This window comes from Mytilus trossulus, chromosome 4, assembly GCF_036588685.1.
Source record: "Mytilus trossulus isolate FHL-02 chromosome 4, PNRI_Mtr1.1.1.hap1, whole genome shotgun sequence".
NCBI lineage: Eukaryota > Metazoa > Mollusca > Bivalvia > Mytilida > Mytilidae > Mytilus > Mytilus trossulus.
Genome location: NC_086376.1, coordinates 36,268,982 through 36,289,240, shown reverse-complemented (window position 1 = coordinate 36,289,240; position 20,259 = coordinate 36,268,982). Strand labels below are relative to the sequence as shown.

General features: G+C 34.1%; 1 protein-coding gene across 1 annotated transcript; it reads left to right on the top strand.

Moving 5' to 3' along the window:
• Positions 1–2,160: 2,160 nt before the first annotated feature.
• LOC134715218 (NFX1-type zinc finger-containing protein 1-like) lies at positions 2,161–19,137 on the top strand. Its single transcript, XM_063577258.1, has 3 exons — positions 2,161–2,331; positions 9,194–15,630; positions 17,122–19,137. Exons 2-3 carry the CDS (start codon positions 9,219–9,221, stop codon positions 18,087–18,089), a joined length of 7,380 nt encoding a protein of 2,459 aa, XP_063433328.1. The 5' UTR covers positions 2,161–2,331; positions 9,194–9,218; the 3' UTR covers positions 18,090–19,137.
• The last annotated feature ends 1,122 nt before the right edge of the window (positions 19,138–20,259 follow it).

Below are 20,259 nucleotides of genomic sequence, written 5' to 3'. Positions count from 1 at the left end.
AAATTTACGAATGATGTCTTTATACCAATGATAAAATTTAGTAAATGTTTTGACTAGTTTGTGATATCGAAAACCCTGGTGTAATATTTTTTCAGTAATACATAAATTTCTCTCGTTAAAATCTAAAACATTGTTACATACACGAGCGAATCGTACAAGTTGAGATATATAAACACCGTAAGATGGTGACAAGGGGACGTCACCATCAAAAACGGATAATTAACGATAGGAAATGAAAAATCATCCCTTTTATCATAAATTTTAGTATTCAGCTTTCCGTTAGTGATATAGATATCAAGATCGAGGAAAGGGCAGTGGTCATTGTTAGTATTAGCTTTATTTAAAGTTAGTTCAGCAGGAAAAATTTCATTAATATACATACTGAAGTCGTCATTATTGAGAGCCAAAATATCATCCAAATATCTAAAAGTATTAAATTAAGACTGATCATACAGTTTCAAAATATACAAGCGAGACTGATCGTACAGTGAGAAATTAAAACAAGTGTAAATTTCTTATTTCTGGCTTCAAAGATCTGGTTGAAACTTTTACCCCCACTTGAAATCTACTTCATTTAGTTAACTAAGTCTGGTTCATACATTAATTTGTACACTAAGAGGGGAAAAAAGATTGTTTTTATGTTCACCGACTGATTTTCCTTAGTGATGCACTTGAAAATCTCTTGATTAAGGCAAAGATACGAATAATGAATGTGCTGAATTTATTTCTAAACCATTTGAGAATATTGATGTCAGCTGATTTAATCATTAAGCAATGTTCAGATGATCAACTAACCGTTTAATTCAGTATATCCATCAAATTTAAAATGTGATCCAAAAAGTTTTCGCTTCGAAAATCGCGACTTCTGGATAGCGTACAGAATAGTATCTACACTGTGGTAAGGTGTCCTATTTCTACGAAATCCCATTTAGAACTTCCTTAAAATATATAATTTGAATTCGAAATCAAGAATTTGACCCTGACTTTTCACAATATTAACCTGAGTTTTATTGAGGTTTCACGGCAATTATTAATATTACGTTTTAATGGCTGGCAAGTACCTAATGATCATGTCTAAACAGACGCTCAAAAATGTAAATTGTTATTTCCGGTGTATACAGATCTTGAAATCCCACTCCTGGTTCTTTATTCTTTGCTCCCTTGTGGATATATACCACCCTATGTAGCATATAGGCATGAACTTTTTGAAACTGGACGTAAAGCAAAATTCAACCAATCTAATATGTTCATGCCTGGAGGATATCAACAATTAGAATGTACATGTAAATATTTACCTAACTGATAAATTCAGTGGTTACATCGTCATAAAATTATGCATACTGTAGCTGATAAAAAAACTCGCATTCTTCATTGAAATTATTTACCAAATTTACATTCTAACCCAATTGGATTTCCACTGGTTATAGTGTATTGTAAAAGTTTTATGTTATTGTGTTTCACTGGTGGAATTACTCCTATGAGCCAGTGTTATTATTATGAAATATGTGAAACATTCTTTACTCTAAAACATTGACATGACGAATATAAATCACTTTACGACTAAGAGGTTAATCCGTCTTATTTATAAAAATTGAGTATAAACTCTGGTACATAAAAAGTCGGGCTTAATAGGAAGGAGGGCAATTACCCTTTATGGGATTACAGTCCGGCGGATTCCTTTTTTTGGACGACCATTGCCTTTTAATGGGGACATACATAGTTAGATCCCCCCATTCATCCTGGGTACGGACCCTCCTTTTGAAAATGGCTGGAACCACCCCTGGGCTACATATACATGTATATGGGAAATCCATAGGAACGGCTTCTTACCATGCTTACCTATCACACTCAGAACATTGCTAGTGCGTGCCCCTTAAATTCAGGATCTGTAATATTAAAAAAAAAGTAGAATATGTATAATACATGGGCATTTAAGGATCTTCGTGGCTGATATTTTAGTTTTAAAAATCACGACCACAAATGATCTCTTTACACCTAACTACTCCTAAGTTTTTGCTTATTTAAAAAGGTAATAACACATGCACAAGTAGCGTGATTCTATTAAAAGCGATGACGTAATGATTTCTGAATATTATGGAAATCTACTTTCACATTCGATTTTAAAATATATGTTATCTGGATGATTAACCACACATTTTGTTTTGCTCAGTACACGTATCAACATCTATTCATATATAGTCATTGGTTTCATGCACACCATACAAGATTTTTAAGTGGACCGATATTTTACATCAGGAAAGAAAATTACTTCCTTATGTTATATAATTGTTGATGAATCATTATGCTGAATATCTATTGAAGGACTAACTGGTAAGAATTAATTACATTGTAGCAAGGCATAATTTATACTAGGATAATTTTTTTTTGGAGAGCAGTTTACTGTACCTTTGATTAATTGAAGTACTGCGCCGAGCCCTTTTAACAAAAAAAATCTTAGGAGTAAAACTCGTCAGTAGACTACACATTTCAGTATGAATTAAAAATACGATAATTTTATTAGATTTTAAAAAAAAGAGTCCTTGGTATATAACATTGACACGATCCTCAACAAAGTCGGTACAGTTTATAAACCAAGAGGAGCCATATTTTAGATTCCATTACACAAAAATGATATTAGAGAGTGATTTTATTTTCATTTGAAAATTATTGACATTTAATTACTTTCACTTTCTGTTTTATAACTATATGTTATCTTTGTTTCAATTGCACCTTACTGATATGACTCATTATTGTTACATATCACAGTTGATTACTTGTATATCTACATGATCTATATTCATCGATTGCAATGAAAATTTGTATTTATTCAAAATACAAAAGCACACAGTCAGATTAAACAGATAAATACGTCCCGCAAAATATAGGTACAAACGTTCTAAACTGTGGAAACTGTCAGTAAGAATGATAGGTTTCATAGGTTTGTATGAATTCTGATACATATCGGAAAATAACCTTTAAAATACCAAAGGTTCCTATATTCTGGAAAGGTATATATAGTTGAATCTAAAGAAATAGTGAACTATTTTTCTATTCAGTTAATTGCCATAGAAGTAAAGGATGGAGATTCTTTTCCTTATATATTAAACGAAATACTTATACAGACGTTGGTATGGGTGAAATGAGAAATTTTTTAGAGTGTCAATTTCATGGAATTCAGTGATATATATCAATGGGTTGAACTTTATATGTTAATGTGTCATTTTCTGTTAAAATAGCTTTAATTCTAATACACTTGTAATATGTATGATCTTATGTGGTAAATCATGGTACAAAAGGTAAATAAGATGTCATAGTAGCTGGAAACTGTATATAGATTGGTTATGTTTTCTTATGAATGTGCAGGGATTTTTTTTTATTCTCGCACGAATATGCAATGAATTTGGACCGGGGGGAGGGACCTCAGTCAAACGTCTTCAACCTTAGTATGTTGAATCACCCCTTGTCAAATGCCTTATTGGACAATGGTAACTTAGGTTTAGTATATGCAAAATTGCTTCAATCAGGGTTCTTGGTGGCAATTACCACATGGCAACCAAGTTATAAACTGCATTTTAATCTAACTTGAAAAACTAAGCTGACAACTTTTGCACTCAATGGAAATGCAAACTTGTCACGGATACTACTCACAGTGTAGATACTATTCTGTACGCTATCCGGAAGTCGCGATTTTCGAAGCGAGAACTTTTTGGATCACATTTTAAATTTGTTGGATATACTATATTAAACGGTAAGATGTTCATCTGTACATTGCTTAATGATTAATTCAGCTGACATCGATTTTTATAATTAAACTTTGCACATCCATTATTCGTATCTTTGCCTTAATCAAGAGATTTTCAAGTGCATCACTAAGGAAAATCAGTCGGTGAACCTAAAAACATTTTTTTTGCACCCTTACTGTACAAATTAACGTAAAAACCAGACTTAATTAACTAAATAAAGTATATTTTAAGTGGTGGTAAAAGTTTCAGCCAGATCTTTGAAGCCAGAAATAAGAAAATTACACTTGTTTGAATTTCTCACTGTACGATCAGTCTCGCTGTTATATTTTGAAACTGTATGATCAGTCTTTATTTCACTGTATTCTAGTGGTGATTTCAAAGTTATTAACGACACATTAGAAGATGGCATTTTGCTAAATAACACAAATATATTTTAATAAATTCACATCCTGAAAACTTATCAAATATGTTTTAGCTTGATAGGGTGTACTCGACTTACTACATTAAGTATAGGATGTTTGAATGTTGCTGAAATAAGAGGAAGGTTTCTTTGTTTATATAAATTTCAGATATGTCCTCCGTTATACTTAAAATTATACAAACACACAGATTTAATTGTTATATAAAATGCATGTATTTACAAACGTTCGAGGCCGTACTGTAGACTATAATTGATCACAGTTTCTTCACTTTGTTTTGGATGTAGATCTGTTTCTTTTACACTCAATTTAACACCACTTTGTAAAGCGGTAGCTTATAGTGATAATGAAGTCCGTCTTTCCGTTCGTCCGTTTGACCGGTACAACATTTTTCGCCGGTTTTGTAAGCGCATCTCCTCATAAACCACTTAATATACATTGGGGTTTCCAGCCCTTTTTTAATGGAGAGGGGGTCCAATCCATGAGAAAAGAGGTTTTCCAAATATATGTTCCCATACAAATGCATTTAAAGTTAAAAAAGAGTTTCAAACCGCCGGATCCCAATTTACTTGAATCCGTCACTGGTATAACTATTTCTTATTTGTTCTCTGATTCCGTATAATAAATGATAATATATATAAAAAAAGAAGATGCGGTATGATTGCCAATGAGACAACCGTCCACAAGAGACCAAAATGACACAGACATTCACAAATATAGGTCACCGTACGGCCTTCAACAAAGAGTAAAGCCAATACCACAAAAGTCAGCTATAAAGGGCCCCGAACTGACAATGTAAAACAATTCAAACGAGAAAATTATTTATATAAAAAAAGGGATGTATTTCGAATTTTATTAAAAATCATTTTTGGGTTTTCTTTATGTAAGATACGGACTTGAACATTGCATTATATGGGGGCCCCCATCAGGTATTTCCAACCGTGATCTCTAAAACCAATTGTTAAACTTTTCTAAAATTGCTCCATTTTTAATCAATTTAAATGTATTATGGACCTTCTATTTCGAATTTTTGGTAAAAATATTTTTGATGTTTCTATATCTAAAATACGGACTTTGTCATAACCTTATATTGGGCGTACCTATTTTATATCCACAACTTGTCATAACTTAATGAATCTTTTTCAGATTCCTTATTTTGATTTTTCGAAAATTCATCAGTTTTCTGTTTCCATGATAAGGACTTTTCCACTACCTTATTGGATGGTACCCGTTTACTATAAGCAACTTTAAAAAAATTACCATATATTAATAAAACTTCCTCATATTCGTTATTAAATGATGCCCCTGTGCACCAATAATTTAGTTTTTTTGGTGATTTATTTTTTTCCAAAAGATGGACTATAGAAGTGGCGGAGTATAATTTCGTTAATTCTTTCCTCAATACCCAAAGTTTTTAAACAAAGCTTTCTCTTTCTATTTTATGTCATTCTAAAAGAGACAAGCTTGATGTATGTTATCACCAATTGGTCAACGGCTGACGGTGTGAATAGTCTTTAAAAATGTAATAGTTAAACAGATAACTGCAACGACACACTAATACAAAGTCCACAAGCGAATCATGTAGTGCTTTTTAGGATTTGATTTTGAATAAGACTGACGGAATAAAAATGTAATTATTTTGCCGTCTACAAAAATCATCAGAAATATATTTGTATTGTCTGATGAAATAAATTACACGTTATAGTTCCATGGACGCAATCATAATATCACATAGACACGTATATACCTTCAAATTGCCGTTGTTTTTTTTCCTTCAAAATCACGACTGGTCATACAGACAAAAAATCTGAAATCGCTTCTAGAATACAGTCAGTTCTGGACTGATCGCACAGTAATTTATTTTGGGTTCCTCAAGGAAAACATATTTTTCATTTGAAATACGAACATTCTACTTAAAAACGGTAAGAATACTGAAACAATATATATCTAACTGTAAACTGATGCAAATATTTGCAATAAAAGATTATTTGCTTTGTACTACGAGAGCAAAATTGTCAATCGATTTCACTTTTTTCTATGAAGTTGGTGTGATGCACACGTATATTTTATATTCTGCTGCATGTTTTTGTTACAGTTACTCATATTTATGATGCTATACATACATTTAAGATGTGCAAAGCACTTTATAGATATAGGAGTAAACAAATGATGAGAAAAAGCATGAAAACAAAACCGTTCTATTAGCCAGTTTGAAATCCTCGCTTCGAAAATCGCGACTTCCGGATAGCGTACAGAATAGTATCTACACTGTGCTATTGAAGGCAAAAAATATGTTGAAGAATTTTTGAAATCAATTACTTCTGTGATGACATGAATTATCATTGACCATAATTATAAATTAACTGTCCACAAAATTAAGACTTTTTAATATACTAAGGCTTTTCTATCTCAGGAATAAATACCCTTTGCTGTAGACATTTTTGGTCCTCAATCATCTTCAACTACGTACTATAGTCTATATTTGGCCTTTTTAACATATTTAGATTCGAGCGTCAATGATTAGTCTCTTTTAGACGAAACATGCGTCTGCCGCAAATATAATATTTCAATATCTATGATCAGTTTATTTACAACCACTGGGTCGATGCCACTGCGGGTGGAGCTTTTATTCTCTGAGTGTATCACAAGCCCAGTAGTCAGCACTTCTAGATCTGTGTTGACATGATTTATTCTTGATATGGTCATATTTATAAATTAACTGTTTCTGTTAACAAAATTTTGAATTTTTGATATACTAACTTAAAGGCTTTTTTACCTCATGAATATATAACAACTTTTAGGAGTTTTGGTTCTCAATGCTCTTCAACATCCGGGTGTATATGAGGAGTTTATTTACATAGCAGGTGATCTGAATTACTCACTTTATATATAGTCCTGTACTACCAGAAAACAATACAGTAAAAAAGTCATGACCAGACATTGTATCATCGTTCCAAAGTTAAAATCGTAACGTCGGTTTTTTCGAAATATGTTTTTTTTCCAAAATTCAGCTCAATCCATACACATACATGTATTTTTCACAAACTTTTGTAAATTTATGTCGTATGAAACATTCATCCTGGAATGAAATGTATATCTACTTTGAAAAAGTTTCACATTTCAAATGCGATTTGGGAAATTTGATTGATTGAGGTATCGAATATGAAAAGGAAATGAACACCTTGAAACGAAAATTAAACAATTATTTCTGGTGGGTTGTCATTGTCAAAACCAAGAAGGTGAAACATCAAGTTTAAGGAAGATTTTGATCTTTTGGTCAAATTTCTTTCCTTTTTAAAAGACCTCTTAAGACCCTTTCATGCTAAATTTATAGTAAAGAACAAACACATTCTTAGTATGTATATTTTATAACATATACAAAATCTAATCAATTTAACAATGTCAATGTGACCAGATTATTCATCTCCATAAATAAAGAGGTTACTAATTATTATCAGTTGTATCCATGCTTTAAAGTTGAAGGAGTGGATTATCTTTAAATGCATGTGTAGGTCAATATTAAGAGTTGTGTGAGAGAGAAACTGATCCATGATACATGTACATGTAGTTCTCTTATCGCAGAAAATATTGTGTTTAACAGTACGTTTTTTTGGGTTTTTTTTTAATGCAATGTAAAAGTTTCATTTATTCATTTGTAATAAATGTGTGAATAAGTTTTAAAGATTATGATGGATGATATTGTTCTGTATTGGTATGTGACACTATAATGAAATTGTCTGTCTGTCTGTCTGTCTGTCTGTCTGTCTGTCTGTCTGTCTGTCTGTCATGTGGCTTATGCTAGTTATAATATAATTAGTGGTATTAGTTGAAGTTGATCTAAAAAATACTTCACGTTCCTCTATATTGATGATGCATTTTGACTAAATAATTCAAAGTTCAAAGTTGCGTTACTATTCTGGTCAGTTTTATCGCTTTGAACTTATTTTTTTTATAACTCTGTAGTGTCGAAAAAGGAATACTTATGTGTATGGTTTTATACTTTTAACTATTGAACGAGGAGAGGAACTGTATGTACTCTTAACAAATCTTTAGATTTTTGTTGATCCACATCTGGCATCTGACAAAGTAATTCCCATTAAATCTCTATAATAAATACCATTATCATCTTCCTCATAGAAATTATGAATTTATGACCCCTAGGGTTCTGAAAATATTATCATCAATTACATGATATGACCAATTTGAAAAGTCCTTATGAATGCTAAAATCAACATAATCACAGTATCGTTATGAATTTTCATTGTTAATCTATTTTCGTCATTAAAACTGTTATAAAGAACGGTATAATATATGAAGTTTCATATAGTTTAAGTTTTTCTCACAACAGTTTTCCCCTCTCTTAACATAACTACTTTTAAAGGAACGTCTAATTTTGTCACTTGATTTTTATGTCTCCACAGTAGCAGAGGGGGTATTAAGTTTAACCCATGTCTATCTGTACGTTCGTACGAGTACGTTTGTCCGTACGTACGTCCCAAAGTTGGTTTCCATTCTCTAACTATAGTTTGTCTCAACACATGAAACGGATAAAATTCGAAATTGGGTGACGTCACTTTTACTGTTCTTAAGGTATTAATACCCTTTTTTAAACATGAAAAATGCTGAATTTTTTGTTTCCGTTCTCTAACTTTAGCTTGCTTCAACCAAATGTAATGAAACATATACACAATGCTTATTACCACAAAATAAAGCTCAAGTTTTAATTTTGATGGTATCACTTTCACCGTTCTAGAGTTATGCCTTTTTACACATGTGAGCGGGAGCATGATCTATGTCCTCGGTCTGTGTCTCATGAACACATTCCCCGTACTTCTTACCTAACCTTATTTGTTAATGTTTCATATATTGCATTCTGATCATGCATGGGCTATTTGAGTTCAAATATGTTAAATGCAATTACTACTAACAATCAAATTAATTTAGTGTGTATACGGTATAGCATTTGACCTTACTTTGTTCTCCGCAAAGTTGTAATCTGCGTTGATTATAATAACTTGAATGTCTTTTTAGGTACTCAAAAGGAAACACATTGACAATGGCTTCAAAAAGTCCAGGCAAACTTCAACCTGCAGATTTTATAGAGAAACTATACAAATCAAACCTTCAAAATGAAGAGTTATTAGAGATATTGGTAAAGACAATGAAAGTAATTAATAGAGGCATTGACAACACGAAATTATCAGATGATTATTTATCTTTGCTCGTCCATCTTATAGCGAAGGCTTCTACATGCACGGTACACAGAAGGACACAGGAGGTCTTTCAGTTGTTGAATATGCTGTCGGATTCTTCACTGATTACAACCAGGAGTATTCCATTGCTTGTAGGGGTGACATGTAACAACTCCCGTGATCATGATTTTCATTGTTTATTATCCGATTACTTAACAATACTTCAGGAATTATACATACGTATGCCCCATTTGTGTACAACTCCACATGTTATTGGACTTGTAGAATTTTTGAAAGGACAAGTAAGCGAATGTGATGATTGCGAAGACAAAAATAAGATGGTTGACTTTGTATTTGAATTGAAGAAAGACATAATGAGGATCGCCGAAGAGCGGTCAAAGCCAAAACATGTAAAAAAGCAAGACATTGAAGACCAGTTTGCCCCTCCAGAGGATTTCCGAACTATGCCAGTCGTTCCTGGACAAATCGATGTTTTATACGCTCCTAATTTTCTAAGACGGAACAAAGTTTACGGGAAGTATTTGGATTTAGATCATTATTTAGATGTACAGTTTAGGTTGTACAGAGAAGACTGCGTGTCACCTCTTCGGGATGCTCTCCTGGAATTCAAACAGAAAGATAGAGAAATTCGGAGCGGAAAATTTAGATTAGAAAGTGGTCTTGTCTATAGAAATGTGTTAGTATTGAACCAAAGCACTTCGATAGATAATGGGGAAGTGTTTGAACTACAACTAGACTCAGACCATTCCAAAAAGATCAACTGGATAAAATCAAAGAGACTTATTTATGGGTCTTTATTGCTTGTTTCTTTTGATAGATTCAAAACAATTTTCTTCGCCGTTGTAGCTGAATGTGAGAGAGAAACTTTACAAAAGACAGGCTGTTTTGCTGTACAAGTGTTTAAATCGGGCAGCAACGTCAAACTTCCAAGAAATGAATATGGTATAATGATAGAGGCGACATCAGCATATTTTGAGGCTTACAAACATGTACTAAAAGCTTTACAGCGCATTAAGGAGGAAACATTCCCCTTCCAACGATATCTCGTTCTTTGTGAAAAAGATGTTAGTATGCCATCGTACATATTAAAAGATTGTGTGTATGATCTAAGACCTTTAATTAAAAATTCCCGTATTGGCATTGAAAATACTCAACGTGGAAATCGAAGAATTGGTATGTCTAGACATACACTAACAAATGAGGTAAGGTTGTTTCAGGAAGACTGGCCGTCAACTGCTGTTTTAAGGATGGACGAATCGCAGAGGAAAGCGTTTATTTCAGCACTTACAAAGGAATTTGTGCTCATTCAAGGTCCACCAGGAACCGGAAAGACGTACCTTGGATTGCAAATCGCAAAAGCATTACTGCATAATAGTGGCAGATGGCAACAGATGGATTCCATTGGTGAGGATGAAGAGGATAAAAAGCCTATTCGTAATGCTCGAAGACCTGAAGCATTACCGAAACCGTACATGTTAGTTGTTTGTTATACAAACCATGCATTGGATCAGTTTGTTGAAGGAATTGTTGATTTTATGCCAGAAAATATATATGATGGTCGTTTTCCCAGAGTAGTTAGGTTTGGAAGCCGTTGTAAAAATCCAAAAGTAGAAGAACTTTCGATAAAAAACTTACGAAGAAAAGCTCGATATGAATTTAATAATCCACGAGCTGGTGTAATCGAAAAAGCAACAGCAGCTAAAAGGAAAATAAAAGAGATTCGAGAAACAATCGAGGCATTACAAAGCAGAAATATTGTTTTATGGTTCAATATTTTGAAATCTGTGCTTTCAGAAAATCATGTAAATCAGTTTGGAGACAATAAAAGTATTGTTTGGTTGCAGTGGCTACACGTGTTAGAACAATCATGGTATAAAGAAGTGAACAAGCATTATCAAAACCAAAAGTCTGACAAAGAAATCAAAGATCAACTTATAGCAATGGAGACTGAACATAAAGAGGAAGAGTTAATTACAGTGATTTCTGAGTCAGAACATGCATTCAACGACCGATACTTGGAGGTTGATGATGTTGATTTTTCGCTCAATACTGATACTATCGGTCTCGATCTTGACATGCAATGTGAAAGTCAGCTACAGAAAACCAAACATCTTGAAGAAAAATGTCGATTAATTTTGCGTTTGGAAAAAGAGAAAGCAGCAAAAGAATTGCATTATGGCGAAAACATGTCAGAGGACCAAGTCATTGACGTAAAAAATATCTGGATACTTTCGATGGAAGATCGTTGGAAAATGTATAGATATTGGTTAATGCAGTACATCAAAATACTTCACGAACAGCTGCGCACCAGTGAACAGGAATTTAATGAGATATTTGACGACTATATGCGTGCCAGTAAGGAATTAGACGAATATATCATGCAACAGACAACGGTTATCGCCATGACTACAACCAATGCAGCACGATACAGCGAATCCTTACACAAAGTTGGACCTCTAATCACCATAATTGAAGAAGCAGCAGAAGTACCAGAAGCCCATATTATTACTGCAATCAGCCCAAGATGTAAACATTTGATTTTGATAGGGGACCACAAGCAATTAGAACCAAAACCAGCCGTTTATGAACTTGCGACTAGATTTAATTTATCTGTTTCCCTGTTTGAAAGAATGGTAAATAATGAGTTGAGTTACCATTGCCTTCAACGACAACATCGAATGAGACCAGAAATTTCTGAACTGGTACGCCACATATATGATGTTCTTTATGACAACGACAATGTATATGAATATCCACCAATTAAAGGAGTTCGTAAGAGTTTGTTCTTCATCACGCATAACAAACAGGAAGCTTTTAAAGATGAAGGAAGAAGTTTTTCTAACGAATATGAAGCTGAATATCTCCGAGAGCTTTGTCTTTATCTGCTTAAGCAGGGATATAAACCATCTGATATAACGATCATTGCAGCATACACTGGTCAGATGTTCTGTATAAAAGAAAAAATGCCTAGATCGAAATTCGAAGGAGTAAACATTTGTGTACTAGACAATTACCAAGGCGAAGAAAATGAAATCATTCTGTTATCATTAGTGCGCAGCAATGCCAAAGGCGATATTGGATTCTTAAATCGGGAAAACAGAATTTGCGTTGCTTTGTCAAGAGCTAAACAAGGTCTTTTCATAATAGGAAATAGCTCTACATTGACCATGAAGTCTCAGCATTGGCAGACTATTATTAAAAAGCTACAAATTGAAGAGGAAAACAGTAATGAGAGCGAAACAGGTCCCAACTATCCATCGCTTGGAAAGGCGCTACCTCTGTACTGTCAAAATCATCTATCTCACGAAGGAATTCTAGCCGAGTCGCCTAACGACTTCAAGAAAGTAAAAGATGGAGGTTGTAATCTTCCATGTGAATTTCGACTATCATGTGGACATGCATGTCGATACGATTGTCATCCATTTGACAGGGAACATGAGGCATATAAGTGCATAAAGCAATGTTCACAGACTTGTGAAGAAGGACATAAATGTCGTAAGAGATGTCATTTTGATGATTTATGTTGTTGTAATGTAATTATGACTCGGGAACTGAAATGTGGACACACAGCTAATCTTCAGTGCCATGTGGATTATTCTAAATACCCGTGTCCAGTTGAAGTAACAAGAACTTTATCATGTGGACATCCTGCAATTATGAAATGCTGCATCGATCAAGACGATATTCTCTGTAAAGTTATTGTTGACAGAGAACTTAAGTGTGGTCATACAACACAGTTAAAATGTCATGTTGATCCAAAACGCCATATGTGTGTCACAGTCGTAACAGGGACACGATCAAAGTGTGGACACGAATTTGAACGTCAGTGTCATAACGTCTTTTATGATGCAATAAGTGATTGTAGAGTTTTGATAAAAGAAAAACGATCAACCTGTGACCACGTGATTGAACGGTTTTGTTATAACACCGAATTCGAAAAGCTTGTTAAGTGCAGCGTTATTGTAAAAATGAACAGAACATCATGTGGACACGAAACTCAAAGACAGTGTCATAACCAATTGTATGAGAACACTCATAATTGCAATGAAATTGTAACGGAACAATGGTTATCATGTGAACATGAATATGAAAGATATTGCTATGATTCTAACTATGTTCAGAGTCACACATGCGAGATTGTAATTCCTGACAAAAGAGATGATTGCGGTCATGAATATGTAAGGAAATGTTCCGATACGAATTATCAGACGGAAAACAAATGCAGTGTCTACGTAGAAAAAGATTTTCTATACTGTGACCATAAAATAATGCTCCCATGTCATCAAGATGTCACTTCAATTAAATGTAAAGCAAATATTACCACTGTCTTCAAATGCAAACATTCCAAGACACACGAATGTCACAGAAGTGATTCAATCAAATGTACCGACAAATGCAATAAAATATGCAAAAACAGTCATCAGTGTTTGACATCCTGTCATTTCCCGTTTTCTTGTGACTGCCAAGAGCTTATCGAAACAATTTTAGAACGCTGTCAACATCAACAAAGTATTCCATGCTCGTCCGACCCTAATATTTATCCATGTAAAGCAATGGCGAAGAAAGTTATAGTGTCATGCGGCCATTCTCAGGAAATGGAATGCCATATAGACCCCGAAACTGTATCCTGTAAATTTGTGGTCCTAAAATCTTTGCCTTTATGTGGACATAGGAAAATGGTTTTGTGTTCAGCAAATGTTTCAGACGTAAAATGTACCGTAGAGGTTAAAATTAAGTTGGGAAAATGCGGACATTCGGCTTCAATAAAATGCTGGGAGAAAGTAACAAATAAGTTGCCAGAAATTAAATGTTCAGAGACTATAACGCACGTGCGTTCCAACTGTGGGCATACGATAACTTTACAATGTTGGAAAGTATCAAGTAAAAAAATACCGAAATGCAAAGAATTCATAAGCACGACACTAGCATGTGGTCATTTAATAAAATGCGTATGCAGTGAGTCGAAAGGAAAAACATGTGACCAAACGTGTAAACAGCCATTGCCATGTGGACATCTCTGTCCAGGATCTTGTTATGAATGTCAAACAAATTCCCGCCATAGTGTATGCAGTAGCCACTGTGAAAAAGAATTGTTGTGTGGTCATGTCTGTCAAAGTAAAGCTTGTATGAAGTGCAGTCCGTGTCAAAAGTCTTGTGCATTTGCATGTTCACACTCGAAATGTCGTACTAAATGCACTGATCCATGCAACCCTTGTAAAGAAAACTGTTCATGGGAGTGTAAACATTATAAGTGTACACAATTATGCTTTGAAGAATGCAATCGTCAAAGATGTAATCATGACTGTGATAGGACTTTGTCTTGTGGTCATCTGTGTCCTGGTTACTGCGGTGAACCGTGTCCACTGCAGTGTGCTGATTGTAAACCGGACATTTATATTTTCAAAGATAATAGTAAAGATAACAAAATTGTTACATTGCTACAATGCGGTCATTCTTTTGAAAGCTGCTATCTTGATGCTCGCATGGAAGAAGTAACAAATGACTTACTGTCAAAATGCCCATGTTGTGAAGACATTATTTGTTATCATCCAAGATATGAACGGATTTTGAAAAAGCAAAAACTTGCACTTGAAGATGCTAAAAAACAAATTGGTAAAGTACGAATGAATTCCAAAACGCTGTACCCTGTTTGTGATGCGAGAATGTTGAAAATTTTTGAACAGTATACAACACGCATTGCGACATATCTTCTCATTGCTCAGCAAACACAATGTAAGAACGACTTTGATTTGGAATTCAAACATGCCGAGATATTGACCAAATCTATTCTCAAAGTTATTGATACAACAAATGAAACTTCATTTAAAACTTGCTTACAATTGTCTGAGAAAATATTTGATTTGCATGTCCAATGGATGCTGTGTCTTTTCACCACGAAACCAAAACTACTAGAAACGTATTACATTGCCGATTGGTTTCCGCCATTGGTTAAGTCTATGGGAAATGCTTCAAACAATTTCCCGCCCGAACTTATAGAACCGATGAAAATTATTTTAAAAGAGAATGGTGGAAGATTAACCGACACCAAAGGTCATTTCACAATAACCGGCCGTGATATAGGTGTAGTTGTAAGCGGGATGAAGAAACAAATAAAAAAGAAACAGTTAATAGAAATTTTAAAACCATTTATTGCTGATATGGAAGGTGACGGATACTTGGCAACTACAAGTCGATATCCCAAATTACAGAATGTGGTTGGCATACATAGAAGCGATTGGACAATATGTCAAAAAGGTAAACTATGTAGTATTTAGTCAGCTGTATAATTATCAAAGCAAGCGCGTATATATATATATATATTGTTGGGTTGATGTTTAGACGAGTTGTATATACATTATGTACACAGCCATGTGTCATCCTCATTGATTGCGATCCGATGGATTAATCTGTTAGTTTAGTTTAAACATATTTATTTATAGTGGATTGGGAAACAAGTTTTGCAACTTATATTAATCCCTTTCCACTTTGCGGGTGCGAGTGCTGCCTTGTAGCGGCATTAGCCTACTCTTTTTCGAAATCTACAAGGGTGTCTTTAACGTGCAAGAGATGTGGCTCTCTCTTAACACGGGTCAGCCATTTATCGTCCCTTTCCGACGGACTATCATCGTTTCCTCAAGACCATACTCGCAGATGGTGTCAAGGGAGAGCCGAAATTTGAGTTAATCTGTTGTAGAGATGTCACTGACTCAGACGTACTTATACATGTATAGTTACATAGATATAAGAAGATGTGGTATGAGTGCCAATGAGACAACACTCCATCCAAGTCACAATTTGTAAAAGGAAAACTATTATAGTTCAAAATACGGTCTCGAACAGTAAGCTATAAAGGGCTCAAAAATGACTAGTGTAACACCATTCAAACGTGATACCAACGGTATAATCTATATTAAAAAAGAGAAACGACATGAACAAACGACAACTACTAAACATCAGGTTCCTGACTTTATACAGTTGCAAACAAATGCAACGGGTTTTAATTTTTTAATAGGTACCAACCTTCATCCCTACCCGAAACAATAATGTAACATCACAACATAAAAAGACACACTATGAAATAACAATTGAAATGGCTTATCCCAATTAAAAGACATATAAACACATATCAACAACAATAAAAAAAATATCACTTAGAGGTTGCTTAGGGTCTTCAATAATAAACAATTATTGCATACTTATACCACATGTCAAGCTCAAAATCACCCACACTGGCACAGTCTAAATATTCATATAAATTTCAAAGGGATATATATACGTGTTACAAATGTTTCTACAATATATAATTTTAACAAAAAACCTATACACTTTATACGTTTTACAAAGGTAACTACAATATATATACGTTTTCATTGTCCGGTTTTTGTTCGATCGGCTTCAGTATTAACGTAGATTTCAGTCACGCAGACAAGATGACAATTATGCCTTGTTTTAAATACTGTGGATTCATTTATTTTCGTATGTACCAATATTTGTGGATTCAGGAACACTGACACTTTGCATGATGGACATTTAATTTCGTGGTTTTGCCAACGTCTTCATACAAGCCAATGTAAAATTTGTCATTCGTTGAACATTAAATTTCCTTGTTTACCAATATCCACGAATCCCACGAAAATTTGTATGCAACGAATAATAATGAATCCACAGTACAAGTACTGATATGTTTACATAGTTATGCCTAGTAGAATTTACAATCTACTTAATTATTTATATTTCATACTTTAGGGCATGCTATGTCTATGATCATGGACAGCTTGTGTCAAAGGTGCGAAGGTAACGATAATCAACAAACAGAATTCGAGTATTATGATGGACTACATATTGCCGCACATGAACTAACAAAACCAAGCAGCAATAGAGAAAACAAGATGCCAGTTGGCGGTGACGTTAGACATACGAATTCGCATATAAAATTAAAGAATCCTTCGAAAAACAAACTTGATAGTGAACATTGCCACGATGGTCGCGGACAAAAGCGTAAAGGCTGTGGGAAGGGAACTGAGAAAACAATGCAGGTGAAAACAGATACAACAGATGGTAATGCAAGTCGTGTTGGTACCGATAGGAGCGTAGAATTTAAAAGAGACGGACATGGAGATAATAATCATGACAAAGGAAGTCGGGGTAATCGTGGTCGCGGCCGTCCTGTTGGTAGAAGTCAAGAAATCAATCGTGGACCAGGTCGTGGTAATAACAGAGGTCGTGGTAGGGGTCGTGGTCATGAAGACAACACGCTTGGAAATGGAGGTCCTGTTGGTAGAAGTCAAGAAATCAATCGTGGACCAGGTCGTGGTAATAACAGAGGTCGTGGTAGGGGTCGTGGTCATGAGGACAACAAGCTTGGGAATGAAGGTCCTGTTGGTAGAAGTCAAGAACTCAATGGTGGACAAGGTCGTGGAAATAACAGAGGTCGTGGTAGGGGTCGTAGTCATGAAAACACCAAGTATAATAATGAAAATCGTAGCGGTAGAAGTCTAGACTTCATTCGTGGACAAGGTCGTGGTCGTGGTGGTAGTAGAGGTCGTGGTAGGGGTCGTGGTCATGAAGACAACAATGATGGAGATGAAATTCCTGATTTTAGAAGTCGCGAATTCAGTAGAGACAGACATCAAGATGATTCTAATGACAGAGGACGTGGACGAGGTCGTGGTGGAAACAGAGGAGATCGTGGTAGGGGTCGTCGTGGTCGCTGATCAAAACTATTGATAATAGTGTGTTTAGAAATATGTACAATAGATGTATCCGATGTAATAGATTACTATTAATTCGTAAATAACTTTTAGCTAGAAAGGTAAAGATACGTTATTATTCGTCGGATACACGGTTTTTCGATTTTAGGGGTAAAAGTAAAACGATTTGATGTATATCATAAAAAAAAAATCCAAATTAGTTTATATTAAGTAGGATGATTTTAAATTCACACTATCAAGTATCGACAAAAAAAATTTTTTTTCCTCAATGTGCGAAAATTGCGTTTCCCATCTTAAATGATTCAACAGTATGCTTAAATACAGTAAAAGTCCAAGTATTCCTATCAAGATGAAATGATATAAGAATATTTGAGATATCAAAGTATAGTGCATCGCTTTACATTGCATACTCTAAAAGAGTTTGCGCAGATAAATATTTCGTCCTTCCAACAGTTAAATCAACTAAGACTATATCATAAGCCTTCGTGATCTTTCTAATAATTCCTCGTTTCAATTTTCATGTTTAAACTTTGATTTTTTTGTTGTCAATGTTCATCAAATATGTACAATGTGCTAGAGTGACGAAAAATACCACTCTATGTAGTTGGGAACAAAAAAAAACATATGAATTCTGAAACCTTTGTTTCAATTAAATACAGGTTTTTTTTTAAATAAAATTAAAATATAATTTAAATTGTAGACGATGATATCATGTAATAAAAAAATGTTTTGTGTTTTATGTGGGTTTTTTTTGTAAAAAAAATATATAGAAAGAGAGCAAACAAATTATTATAGTCAATTATATGCCTTTTTTGTTCTATTTATAGAATTCTTTGCTAACAATATGATTAGGCCCTGTGATTATATTTTCCAGTAAGTTTTTTTCTTCTAAGGTTTAAAAAAGTTATCTAAATTTAGAGACAACTAAAAGGTCATACAAGTACTTTTAGATGATCCCAGAATATCTGTTCAATCTTTATATGTTGTTATTATTTTTATGTATCAAAATAATTGTCTCGATTGTATCACAATAAAAAAACATATAATAATATGATTTCATTTTTATGCTTATATGCTTTTTGTTTCTCATTTGAATTTGGGTTTTTTTTATTTTGTAATTTCGGGGGGGGGGGGGGTGCCTTGCGGTATTGTTGCTCATTGTTGAAGGTCATATAAAACCTATGTCATTTGGTTCCTGGTGTATAGTTGTCCCAATGACAAGCATACCACATCTCATTATCTTATAAAGCAATTAAGTCGTGGTTTTTTTCCCCAAAAAATATATCTTCTTAGATGTTAAGTTTTTTTTTGTTATTCTTATTGAAATAGGGGTGTTTTGAATGATTATTTTTTGTAACAAGTAATATTTAAAAACATTCACGATTGTTATTGCCATTACTACTTTTATTGATGTGTGGTTGTTTTAAATAATTTGAGTTCCTGTTAAATCATGCTGGACCGTTGGTTTTCCCGTTTGAATGGTTTTACAATATTAATTTTGGGGCCCATTATAGCTTGTTGTTGTGAGCCAAGGCTCCGTGTTGAAGGCCGTACATTGACCTATAATGGTTTACTTTTTTTTAAATTGTTATTTGGATGGAGAGTTGTCTCATTGGCACTCACATCACATCTTCCTATATCTAATTATGAAAGCTACACAAGTTATTTAATATCTGATTCTTTTCCAGACTTTTCGTATGAAGCTTTGATATAATATACAAACGTATCTCAACACAAAGCTAGTGTTTATGTTTTGTTCACCTACATTCATCGTAAAAAACTACATGTACAATGAATCATACTGAGAATTTCGATTTTCTAATATGTTAGTTTAAATTGACTAACGAGCTATACTTAAATGTAAAAAAGAAGATGTGGTATGATTGCCAATGAGACAACTATCCACAAAAGACCAAAATGACAAAAACATTAACAACTATAGGTCACCGTACGGCCTTCAACAATGAGCAAAGCCAATACCGCATGGTCAGCTATAAAAGGTCCCGATAAGACAATGTAAAACAATCCATGCGAGAAAACTAACGGCCTTATTTATGTAAAAAAAATAACGAAACACAAATATGTAACACGTAAACAAACGACAACCACTGAATTACAGGCTCCTGACTTGGGACAGGCACATACATAAATTGTGTGGCGGGGTTAAACATGT

Coding starts and splice junctions, on each gene's coding strand:
- LOC134715218 (XM_063577258.1), top strand. CDS start 9,219: ATGGCTTCAAAAAGTCCAGGCAAACTTCAACCTGCAGATTTTATAGAG. Junction 15,631..17,121: donor TTGGACAATATGTCAAAAAG/GTAAACTATGTA, acceptor TTCATACTTTAG/GGCATGCTATGTCTATGATC.